Raw genomic sequence first — 12193 nt, 5'->3', positions numbered from 1 at the left:
TGTTCCAAAAAAAAAAAAAAATTTATCCATACTAATAGTTTCAACTCTGGATTAAATTTCTTTCAGGCGTTCGTGTAAATAAATTCCCCAATCAAAAGTACCAGTACATCATCTTACGTGCTGACTCACGGACTAGGGAACACCGAGAGAAATCAACCAGTCCCGTCTCTACCGGATACATCCCCAAAAGAAAACATCTCATTTCTGCTTTTATCTTAGCCTAGCACTTCTCAATATACTGTTGACATGCACGGTGTTAGAAAGTCCTCCTCTGGATTCGCTGCAAGCCCCGTAGTGCTAGGAATCACATTCCTTGGTTCCTCCGTGCCTTCCTGTGTTCACACAGCAGACTTCTACTTCCCACTCCGCCTGCCACCACTGTTCCCAAATATTTCTCATCCATCACAGTATTCCCAGGACCCAGCACAGAAGATTCACTTAATGAACGTCATGGGAAGGAGCAAGAGAGGGTTAGAAATACAGTGCATGCTCACTGGATGTTAATCACCTGTGAATAATTCTCCTTGCACCCAGCTGGTCAGGACAGAGCTGAATGCAGGGGCTCCGAGAACAGCACAAGGCACGTGGCCATGGGGAGAGAGCCCACCCCTGGAGTTAGTATTCCCCAAGCTGTTTCTGCCCACATCCTTGGGCTATAAAAATAGTTACTGTTATCAAAACAGTAGTAGTTATTATTATCAAAAACTAGTTAAGTGCATTATATATGTCAAACTATCCTGAGAAACTACCCTGAGAATTTTTTTCCTGGATAGAAATTATACTATTACAGGGGAAAAAGTCTTAACAGTACAGCTGAATGCAATCATAGGTCCTGACCAGAAGGTGGCAGGAGATTGAGGCAGAATTTCTTAAAGAATCTACAGAACGGAGCACTGAATGGAAAGTTCATTTTATTTCTACTTTATATATTTAGACTCCCAAATAAACTAACTCCTACTCTCAGAAGCACTGGACTCTACATATTTATTTATCTACTGACAATGTTTATTCAACTTGAATACAGAAAATGAAAGGAAGGAAAAAGGAGAAAAGGATATGCAGAAGGCGGAATACACTACTATGAATACGACTAGATAGAAAATACCTCAGTATGTCCACACAGTATTTCATTTAACATCAATACAATCTCGTGAGATAGGTGTTATCCCCTTTTTAGATGAAATTGAGACTCAGAAGCTTTGCAGAAACGCAGTGCCAGGCCTGCAGCTGCCATTAGAGGTCGGTGACATTTGCTCATTTACAAAAATTCCATTAACCTAAAGCAGGACTGCAAAAAACGATGGGCCCAGAGGACAGGGCCCTCAAGTCAGCTCTCCTGAAAACCTACACATTGTTGGAAGAGAGCAAAGTTTTCAGGGAGGATGTGCTGGGGAATATGGAATCAAACCCAACCCTGAAAACAGACACTTCAGAGTAAGAAAATATTTTAAACAGCTACTAAAACACAGAAGTTTTCTAGGCAGACAAATCAATCTGCAATGACTCAGAAGAAGGTGAGGCTTGGGTAATCTCCGAAAGATCTAGGAGCTGGACAAAACAACACATATTCCTGTCCTGGCGGTGGGGTCGGCAGAGTGCCTGCCCCAGGGTGACGAGGCAACAATGGGGTTGGGACTGTCCGGGGTTGGGACTGTCCGTGGTCGTTACTGAAAGGTAAGTGTCCGCCAGTCCTCTAGCCAACAGCCTGTGACTGCGCGGGCTGGCCTCTCTGTACAAAAGTCCCCCGGGGGCTAAAGGTGGTACAAGGTGAGCACCACAAAAATGACGAGAATGGGTTATTATAATTAATTACATTTCTTGGAAAACTAAGGACTGGTGAGCTACCAAAACTCCACGAAAGCATTTGAATTTGTACGTGCAGAGAAATACACACACATGTTTGTAAATGAATCGAACACTATGTAACATGAGGCATACATACCAAACTGCTCCCACTAGCTTCCTCCAGAGCCTGGGACTCGGTGTGGGAAGGAACGATTGCCCTGTTTTTAACATTTTAAAACAAGCATGTAGACTACTTAAATATTTTAAATGTGGTTATTAAAGAGACTAATGATAAGTTTGTGCAAAATAACAAGGAGCCAGGAAGTTTTTTTTATTAATCAGATTAGAGGTGATACGGGTCTGGAACAGAATTAACTCACCCGTGATGACTAAAGACATCTCAGTATGGAAGGAAAATATGAAGCATACCTGAATCCCTACACCTTGTCACATGAGCTTCCCTGAGGGCCACATCATGGCTGTCTTCACTCACAGAAGAGAGTGAGGGTCACAGAATGTCCCCAGGGTGCTCTCTGCCTGTCCACTCTGAGACTAGGTGGCCCAAATACAAGCACCACTGGGGGTTTCTTGCTGCCACTTTCACTCTATTCTCTATACTCTACCTGCTTTTCTGTATTCGTTCTTTGTATCCATTTCTCATGTTCATTTCTTTTCAGCTTTCTTCTACATAGTTGTCCTTTTTGTCACTCTGAATTCCAAATTCATAATTCTAGTTAAAAATTATGCAAAGAGCTAAGGCTATGGGATCAAAAGCTAGGAATTGAATACTGGTCCCACCATTACTAGCTGTGTGAATTTAGGCAAATCACTTAACCTCTCTGAGCCTTGGTTTCCTCACATGTTAAATGAGGGCAAATCAAATGACATGTGATAACACATGAAAGAACTCTGTAAAGTGTTACAAGTGTTAGCTTTCATTACTCTATAATCCGAACAAATTGCACTCTGGCTCCTTTCTATTCTTCAAACTTCTTTTGAGGATATGCTCACTTTGGCAGCACACATACTAAAAACTTCTTTTGAGGGGCGCCTGGGTGGCACAGCGGTTAAGCGTCTGCCTTCGGCTCAGGGCGTGTTCCCGGCGTTATGGGATCGAGCCCCACGTCAGGCTCCCCCACTAGGAGCCTGCTTCTTCCTCTCCCACTCCCCCTGCTTGTGTTCCCTCTCTCGCTGGCTGTCTCTGTCTCTGTCGAATAAATAAAATCTTTAAAAAAAAAAAAACTTCTTTTGATGAGCTGAAGCTTTCTTACATGGATTCCATTCCACTTTATTCTGGCTATTTAGCATGTTAAAATATATATACTCTAGCTGTCTGAGAATTCTTATCACTCTGCTTATAAGAAAATATTTTTCCTTACATGTCTCAATAACACTTACTGTACACTTATGAACAAGGATGCTGTTCTAAGCAGTACATATATGGATATATATGTATGTATGTATGTGTATGTGTGTATACATACAAAGTTTTGTATAGTTATATATATAAAGATGCAGCTATGTAGAGATATATTCCTTTAATTTTCACATTTTACAAAGTATAAATTACTATCTCCAGTTTAAAAATAAGGCAGAGAAGTTAAACGACTTGTCCAAACCAAAAAACGGTGTGGCCAAGAACCAAACCCAAAGAGTCCCAGTCCAAAGCTTATGGTCTTAGCTACCCTTATATACTACTTTTTGAGAGAGATTAATTGTTAAGAAGGACACCAACCACAGCAAAGTTGGGGACCTGAATCTTTTCCAGCGTCTCCCTGAGTTGATCCACCTCTGCACGATACTCATCCAGCTGACCTTCTAATTTTTCTCTACGAAGCCGCTCGTACTCCAGCTGGCCCTGCAGCTCCTTGATGGTCCTGTCAAAAAAAGTTGTTCTCGAGCAATCTCCAATATCAACTAACAATTATTTTTGGCCATAGTGAAAAGTATCCATGCATTGCATTTAAGGCAAATAAAACAAAGAATTTGACAAATATGAATGGGGAATCTACTATGAGCCAGCACTGATCTAGACACCAAGGATAGAGCAGTGAACAAAACAGGCCGAATGTGCCCTCCTGGGGCTTACCTTAGCAGTGGAGGAAGAAAACAAACAAGTAAATATATGGAATGGGGAAGGTGAAAAATGCTAAGGAAGAAAAAAAATAAAGCAAGAAAGTAATATCAATGTTGTCAGGGAGGAGATTAACACTTCATACACAGTGGCCAGGGAAGAAGGCCTTACTGAGAAGGGGTCTTCTGAGCAAAGTCCTAAAGGAAATAAAAGAGCTACCCAAGTAGACATCTGGGGAAAAGCATCCCAGACAGAAGGAATAGCAAGTGTAAAGACCCTACGGCAGAAGTATGCCTAGGAAACTGGAAGAAAACCAGAAGCCAATGTGGCTGGAGTAGTTTAAAGTACAAAAGATTGGGGTGCTTGGGTGGCTCAGTCAGTTGGGCATCTGCCTTTGGCTTGGGTTGTGGTCCCAGGGTCCTGGGATCAAGCCCCGTGTAGGGCTTCCTGCTCAGTGGGGAGCCTGCCTTTCCCTCTCCCTTTGCTCCTCTCCCTGCTTGTGCTCTCCCTCTCTCTGTCAAATAAATAAAATCTTCCAAAAAAAAAAAGTACAAAAGGAAGAGTAGTAGGTCGGGGAGGCAAAAGGGAGCCAGAACAAGCAGGGGCTTGGAGGTCATAGCACAGACCTATGCTCTCACTCTCAGTGAAGTGGGAAGCAACTGGAGGGTCTGAGCAGAGAAACAGCATGATCTGACTGAGATTTGTTTTTCTTTGCTTTTGTATTTTTTTTTAATGATCGACAAATTACTATGAGTAAAATACACAAATATCAACTGAACAATTCAATGAGTTTTGATTAACATGTAAACTCTGTAATCACCACCACTACCAAGATATAGAATATTTCCATTGCCTCAGAAAGTTCCCCCATGCCCCTCCCAGGCAACCTGCATTTCTCATAGGAATCACATTCTGAATATCTATCCTATTAGGTTTCTTTTGCTTATGCTTATAAATGAAAGTGCATATTACATACTTTCGTGTGCCTGGATTCTTTCAGTCAAAGGTATGTGAGATATACTGCACCTAGGTTTTAACATGATTGCTCTGGACACTGTGTTGAGAACAGACTTTGGGGTATGGGGAATTAGGGGGCAGGGACAGGAAGCTAGGAGACATATCAGGAAGACGTTAAAATAAACCCAGACAAGAGATGATGTGATTTGAACCAAGGTACTTTTCTGCCTTATTGCTGGATGGTAGGGGGAAGAGAATTCCCAAGGCAGGCTGGGTAGGATGTCAGGTTCCCAGGAGGGCGATCTAAAAGCACTCAGTAGTAGCTCTGGTATGGAAGTGTGCGGGATTAAGACAGGAATAGGCAAGAAGAATGCCCACTGTGGAAGCCTAGAATTCAGCAAATACTAAAGGAAAATCATCCCCAGCACAGAGCAATTCACCCATGCTTTGTTGTATTGTGACTCTGATCTACTAAGATAACAATAAAATCAAAAAGACATCCCTCAAACCAATACTTACCCAGTTTTTCTTGGCAATTAGACCTAAAAGCAGGAGTTTGTACCTGAAGAATAAATGTCTTAAGATGTACTCAACACAAAGTGGAGCACCAGTGCTAGAGAAGTATTAAAGCTCACTCAGAAGACAACTTCAGTCTCAGCTGACATGAAAGTACCTTCTGGCCACAAAGGCTAAAGCAATCTTGAAAAAAAAATACCTGTTCAAAATCACACCAAAGTATAACCATTTCAAAGTGAAATGTTATTAATTAGAGTTAAAATTTCCAAATCGTAATCATCTTAGACAACAGGTTTGGAGTCCAACAGACTCAGGCTCAAATTCTCGCTCCACCTCCCACCCTTCCAGTCCCAATGGATAGGAATGGTTAGAGATGGTTTGTTGAAACTCAAAGTAGCTGTGGTCTCAAAAAAAAAAAAAAGTCTGGGGTGCCTGGGTGGCTCAGTCAGTTGAGTGTCCAACTCTTGATTTCAGCTCAGATCATGATCTTGGGGTCCTGGGATAGAGCTCCATGTCGGGCTCCACACAGGGAATCTGCTTGGGATTCTCCCTCTCCCTCTGCCCATGCTATCTCTTGCTCTCTCTCTAAAATAAATAAATAAATCTTTATTTTTTTTTTTTAAAGTCTTAACTCTATAGTTTCAGTTTTACAAGATGAAAGAGTTCAGGAGATTGGTTGCACAAAAGTGTGGATGTACTTAACACTACTGAATTAATGGTTAAGATGATATAGTTCATGTTACGTGTATTTTACCACAACTAAAAATAATCTTAACACTTTCTCCACCCAGGGGCTTAAGACAAAAACTGGACAGAACCTTACATTCTTGCTAAGGATGGAAAAACAAGCTGTTCATCAACAAACCTTAGAGTTTTGAAGCACTTAGAAAGTTAACTAAAACAAACCATTAGAGTTTTGAGGGACATTACTTTTCAAACTCAAGCTGTTCTTTCTTCTGCTTTAGATCTTCTTCTGTTATCCCTCCCAAGTGTTTATAGTTGCTCTCAGCAATTTCCAGCATGTGTCTCAACTCAACAATTTTCTTATAAGCTCTCACTGCAAGACAAAGTTGAATACGAACCTAGTTTAGACAGACAACAGCTCATGTGCTCACAGGATGCTGGTCCTGAAATATATGCTTCTTCTAGATCCAGTGCCTGAGTGCTCTGGGGAGGGGGTGGAAGGAAGGTGGCATATACATAGAGGGGTAAATATCAGTAATAAAATATCAGGATAAACAAGCACTGAAAGACCTAAATGGAGGTCCTGCTTCCTGCTATTGGAGGATGTATCAAACTGCTGTCGCTATTAATACTATAAACAGGAAGGTTTAAGGAAGACCCCAGTTTCTTAGGATTAATGGTGTATTACAAGACCATACGAAATCTACTATATGTAAGAAAATTGGAAAAACTGAAATATGCTTGATTTATTTAAAATATACCAGATCTAACCCAGCCCCCCAATTTTATGATTAGTCACTTGTAATTATCTGTTTATGCAAGAGAACACTGAGAGAAAGAAGTATTGAGAGTTGCTTTTAGCTTTATCCAACTACCGAAACTGTGATTGTTCTATTTTTTGTGGCAGTGGCTCTTAACGGGGAGAATTCCACCCCCCCAAAGGACATGCGGCAACATCTGGAGACATTTTTGCTTGTCACACTTGGGGGATGGAGGGGAATAGACTATTGGCATCTAGAGGCTTGGAATGCTACTAAAATCTTAAAATACAAAGGAGAATCCCCCTCAACAAATACGCATCTGGCCCAAAATATCAATAGTACAGAAGTTGAGAAACCCTGCTTTATGGGACCAGGTTAGCAAGTCACAGCCTCTTTTCCCTAACACTTAACACTCTGATTTACCTCTCAGTAGGCTATAGAGCTGTAGGTTCCAAACTGCAGACATCAGAATCAACCGGGGTGCTCTTTAAAAATGTACATTTGTGTCCCATACCAGACCTATAAGTTCAGGTATTACTGGTACTTAGTAAAAGTCCCTCAGACAATTTTGATGGGCAGACAAGGTTTGGGAACCACTATAACCACTAACAAGCAAATACAAGCAATTAAAAAAAATGAAGTTATGGAAGAAAAGATCAAAAGAACTGTGGCTATTTAGATTATATAATAATTCTTTAATATTTGAAGGCTATGTTTTGAAAGAGCTGTTCTATATCATCATCAGAGGTAAGAGGAAGGATTAAATGAGATTAGCTCCAGGAAGAGAGATTTTAACTCAACAAAGGAGAAACTTTTCAACAGAAACAGTAAGAACTATCTATCATGTATTTCTGGACACTATACTAAGTTCCTTATACATTTTAATTCTCACAAGAACACTGTCAGATGAAAATGGGACCCCCTGAGATAATGAGTATCTTGTCACTGAAGATGACTAAGTGGATGCTGGATGACATGTGACAAGGAATGTTGAGTCAGGAGTCAAACTTCAAATGGGTATAGAGTTCAATGATGCCATAGCTTTGAATATAATTTACTAAAGAATGCTTTGAATTAAGGTTCAGTTCCAGGAATTCTGGGATGACAAGAAATCTGATCAGTCCCCTGTAGGTGTTCTGGCAAAATCTAGTGTCCCAAGAAGAAGCCATCTTGCCCTTTGGGCTTTGCTCTGGAATAAAATCAAATAGGGACAAGAAAACAGCACATGATTTCATACCTCCACCACCTGCAAACAGCCTAGCTGGGTATCAGTGAGCTTCACTGTACAGCAAGGGGTAAGAGTACATTTGTATCAAACATACCACAATAGGAAACTGTTCTAGTCACACTCTTGGTCTTTTCTAAAACATCTTTTCAAAATCTTATGATTCACTGACAATGATCACCTTACAAACATCTCTTACTCAAATAATTTCAGAAGTAAACTGAAAGTCTGCGAGTCAACTACTCATTTTCTGAGGTCCTAAGTCCTCTCTAATTCTCAATAGAATCACAAAAAAAGTAACTTAAGCACAAACAAGGAAATAAAAAGTAGGTAAATCAAACTTCATCAAAATTAAAAACTTTTGCAAGATTCCAGTACAAGATAGCAAAGAAAGACCCTAAACTCACCTCCTCCACAGACGCACTAAATCTACACCTATTTATAGAGCAGTTGCTCCTGAATAAGAACCAAGGGCTGACTGAACAGCTTCTTTGCAACAAAAGATGGGGAGACCACATAGAGAGCAGCAAGAGAGACAGAGACATGGTAATGAAGAGAATCCCCATTCCTGATGTTATGAACTACAGTGGGAAGGGACTAACTACTGAGGGACCAGGAGTAGATTTGTCTGCTCAGAGGCACAGAAAAAAAAGTCAAAGTTTAAAGGGGCAACTAGAATAGTTGCCTCACAACATTTGGCACTAAAGCCCAGAGGGGCTGAATTTTGTGAGTTCTAAAAACCAGAGAGACTTATAGCATGGAATTTTAAAAATCTCTGGGCTCAGTTATGGAAGAGCCTGGAGAATGATAGGAAGCTGAGTCCTCCCCTCTTAAAGAGACAGCAGGACAAACAGCCTGCGGATACATAACCCAGAAGGAGCAGTTTGAAAAATCCCAGGGGCACATGGGAGGGACAGTTATTTACTCATGTCAGAGACAGTCCTGGAGGGGTAAGGCTCACAGGAAGACCTCTCCAGGAACAAAGAAGCTGGCAGGCACATTCTCCCTCCCTTGGCCCCTAGCATAAAAACAAGGCCACCTGTGGGAGCCTGCAGGAGCCAGCACAGGGCCAGTATTCAGTACCTAACTTGCTTACACCAAGCCCCACCCACCTGTGTATCAGTGGATCTGCCCTTCTTAGTTACTTTTTGCCTCAGTCCCCTCTCCCAGAAGACCTGCAAAAATCTTGTCAACACCACATCATCCGACCAGTGAGTTTTGTGGGGACTTGATCCTCAGAGCAGCAGCAGATCTCATTTTGCAAACAGACCTGCACTTGCCTTGTTAAAACTGTGCACCTCACCCTGGCTGGGGACCAAACGATGTCCACAACAGGCAAAGTGAGCCTCTGCAGATGAATGAACGGAAGGAAAAAGCAGCCAGGACACAACAGCAGGGTGCATGCAACAAAGGAGACACCCTCTGAATTGCCAGGTTCTGAGAAACAGGAGATGCTGCACTGCGAGGCACTACAGGACCTATCCTTCTTAAAGCCATTACTTTCAAGAGCAGGAAACATAGCTGACTTTCCTAATACACAAAAACAGATACAGAAAGGTAGACAAATGAGAAGACAGAGGAATATCCCAAATGAAAAAAAAAAAAAAAAACAGGACAAAACCATAGCAAGAGACCTAAACAAAATGGATATAAGAAATATTCCCGATAGACAACTTAAAGTAATGATCATAAAAATACTCACTGGACTTGAGGACAGTGGAGAACATCAGTGAGACTCTTAACAAAGAGATAGAAAACATAAAAAAGAACCAATCAGAGATGAAGAGCTCAATAAATGAAATTAAAAATACAGTAGGTGGAATAAATAGTAGACTAGAGGAAGCAGAAAAATGGATTAGTAACCTGGGGGACATAGTAATAAAAAGCAACCAAGCAGAACAGGTGAGAGAAAAAAAATAATACAAAATGAGAATAGACTTAAAGAACTCAGCGACAACATCAAGCGTAATAACATTTACATTGTACAAATCACAAAAGGAGAAGAGAGAGAGAGAAGAGGGCAGAAAATTTATTTGAAGAGGTAACAGATGAAAAATACCCGAATCTGGGGAAGGAAACAGAAATCCAGATCCAGGACGCACAGAGAGCACCCAACAAATTCAACCCAAGGAGGTCCACACCAAGACACATAGTAATTAAAATGGGAAAAACTAGTGACAAAGAGAGAATTTTAAAAGCAGCAAGAGAAAAGAAGACAGTTACATACAAAGGAAGCCATAAGGCTATCAGAGGCTTTTTCAGCAGAAACTTGGCAAGCCAGAAGAGAGTGGCATGATATATATATATGGTGCTGAAAGGAGAAAGACAGCAAGAGAGTAAAAATACCCTAAGCTTGCCTTATCCCACAAATACAGTGGGGTAACTATCAAATCATCCATTTAAATCATCCAGAAATTAACCTGAAGACTCGCAAAACAAACTCCACAACTAAAGACAGGGAAGAATTCACATTGAAGTAGGTAGAAAGTACAGAGATGTGCTTTAGTGGGGAAACAGATGCCGACTGCTGTGGAGGGGAGGGAGCCATGGTCACAGATAAAGGCAAAATAGAGGAGCACAAAGAGGAATGCACAAGGAGAACATTTCCCATAGCCATTGGCTTGAAATGTGAAAGGGGCTGAATTTTACGAATTCTTGCAACCAGAGGGGATTAAAGCCTGAAGTTTTAAGTGTCAGTGGGCTGGGATCTGGGAGCATCAAGAGGCATTGGGGCTGCTCTAAGAAGGCAGGCAAACAACCCAGGGACAGACTACCTGTGAACAGTGATCTAAAGAACACCTGGGCACACAGTGGAGAAATTATTTGCTCTTCTTGGAGCATATACCTGAGAGGAAGCATTCACAGAGATATCACTACAGGGACAAAGGAGCCATTTCCCTCCCCTGCTCCTCAGCATAAACATAGAGCCACCTGCAAGGAAGCACCACAGCAGGACACTGGCTGCTTAACTTGCATACACTAACCCCACCTCCTTGTGTTCTGGGGCAACTGCCCTTCTCAGTCAAGCATTCCTCAGACCCAGCATGACAGGCCCCTCCCCTAGAAGACCAGCACAAACTCCTGCCCACACCATGTCTCTCAACCAGAGAGTTTTGCTGGACTTCAGTTCCAGTGGAGGTGGTGACAGGTCTCACTTCACAAGCAGACCAGAGCAACCTAGTTAAAACTCTCTACATTCAGGCCAGGGACCAAACACTGCCCCCAGCAGGCAAGGAGAGCCTCTGCAGCCCACTGGCCTGAAGGATAGAGCAGCCAAAACACAACAGCAGATTGCACACAGCACACACCTGAGACACTTCCTGAAACACCAGGGCCTAGGCACTGCATGACCTCCTCTTCATAAGGCCATTATTTCCAGGAGCCGGAGAAATAACCGGCTTTTCTAACACAGAGAAGCAGGCAGAGACTAGACAAAATGAGAAGACAGAGGAAAATATCCAAAATCAAAGAACAAAATAAGGCCACTGCCAGAGATCTAAGTGAAACATATGTAATTAACATGCCTGAGAAATGTGTCAAAGCAATAATCATAGGGACACTCACTTGACTTGAGAAAAGAATGGAAAACATCAGTGAGACACTTACCACAAAGATAAAAGAGTTAAAAAAGAATCAATTAGAGAAGAAAAGGGCCATAAATGGGATTAGAAACACACCTGATGCAATGACAGAAGGCTGGAAGAAGCAGAGGAATAAATTAATAACCTAGCAGACAGAGTAATAGAAAGCAATGAAGCTCAACAAAAGAGAGAAAGAAAAATTATGCAAAATGAGAACAGACGTAGGGACTTCAGTGACTCCATCAAATGTAATAACATTCATATTAGAGGAGTCCCAGAAGAAGAGGAGAGAGAAAGGGGGGCAGAAAATTTACTTGAAGAAATAATAACTGAAAACTTCCATAATCTGGGGAAGGAAACAGATATGCAGACCCAGGAGGCACAGAAAATCCCCATCAAACTCAACAAAAGCACCCATACCAAGACATATTGTAATTAAATTTGCAAACTATAGTGATAAAAAATCTTATAAGCAGCAAGACAAAAGAAATCAGTAACTTACAGAGGAAACCCCATATGGCTAGCAGGAGATTTTTCAACAGAAACTTTGCAAGCCAGAAGAGAGTGGCATGATATAATGACTGTTCAATGGGAAAATTCTGCATCCAAG

At 41.5% G+C, this 12193-nt stretch overlaps 2 protein-coding genes across 2 annotated transcripts in view; one reads left to right on the top strand and one right to left on the bottom strand.

The window, feature by feature from the left end:
* CCDC90B (coiled-coil domain containing 90B) overlaps nucleotides 1-966 on the top strand; it is a 41933-nt gene extending 40967 nt beyond the window's left edge. The window contains exon 10 of the transcript XR_006782986.2: nucleotides 67-966. The gene's annotated coding sequence lies outside the window, so the exon portion shown is untranslated. The remainder of the gene's footprint in view (nucleotides 1-66) is intronic.
* Nucleotides 1-12193, bottom strand: part of ANKRD42 (ankyrin repeat domain 42) — a 78755-nt gene that overhangs the window by 16945 nt on the left and 49617 nt on the right. The window contains exons 11-12 of the mRNA XM_087868529.1: nucleotides 6263-6389; nucleotides 3521-3662 (exon numbers count right to left, since the gene is read on the bottom strand). Of these exons, the coding sequence (XP_087724655.1) occupies nucleotides 3521-3662; nucleotides 6263-6389 (269 nt within the window). The remainder of the gene's footprint in view (nucleotides 1-3520; nucleotides 3663-6262; nucleotides 6390-12193) is intronic.

The sequence above is a fragment of the Ursus americanus genome, chromosome 16, assembly GCF_024610735.1.
Source record: "Ursus americanus isolate L20-20 chromosome 16, mUrsAme1.1.p, whole genome shotgun sequence".
NCBI lineage: Eukaryota > Metazoa > Chordata > Mammalia > Carnivora > Ursidae > Ursus > Ursus americanus.
The sequence above is the reverse complement of the archived record's forward strand: the minus strand, read 5'-3'. Positions and strand labels throughout refer to the sequence as shown.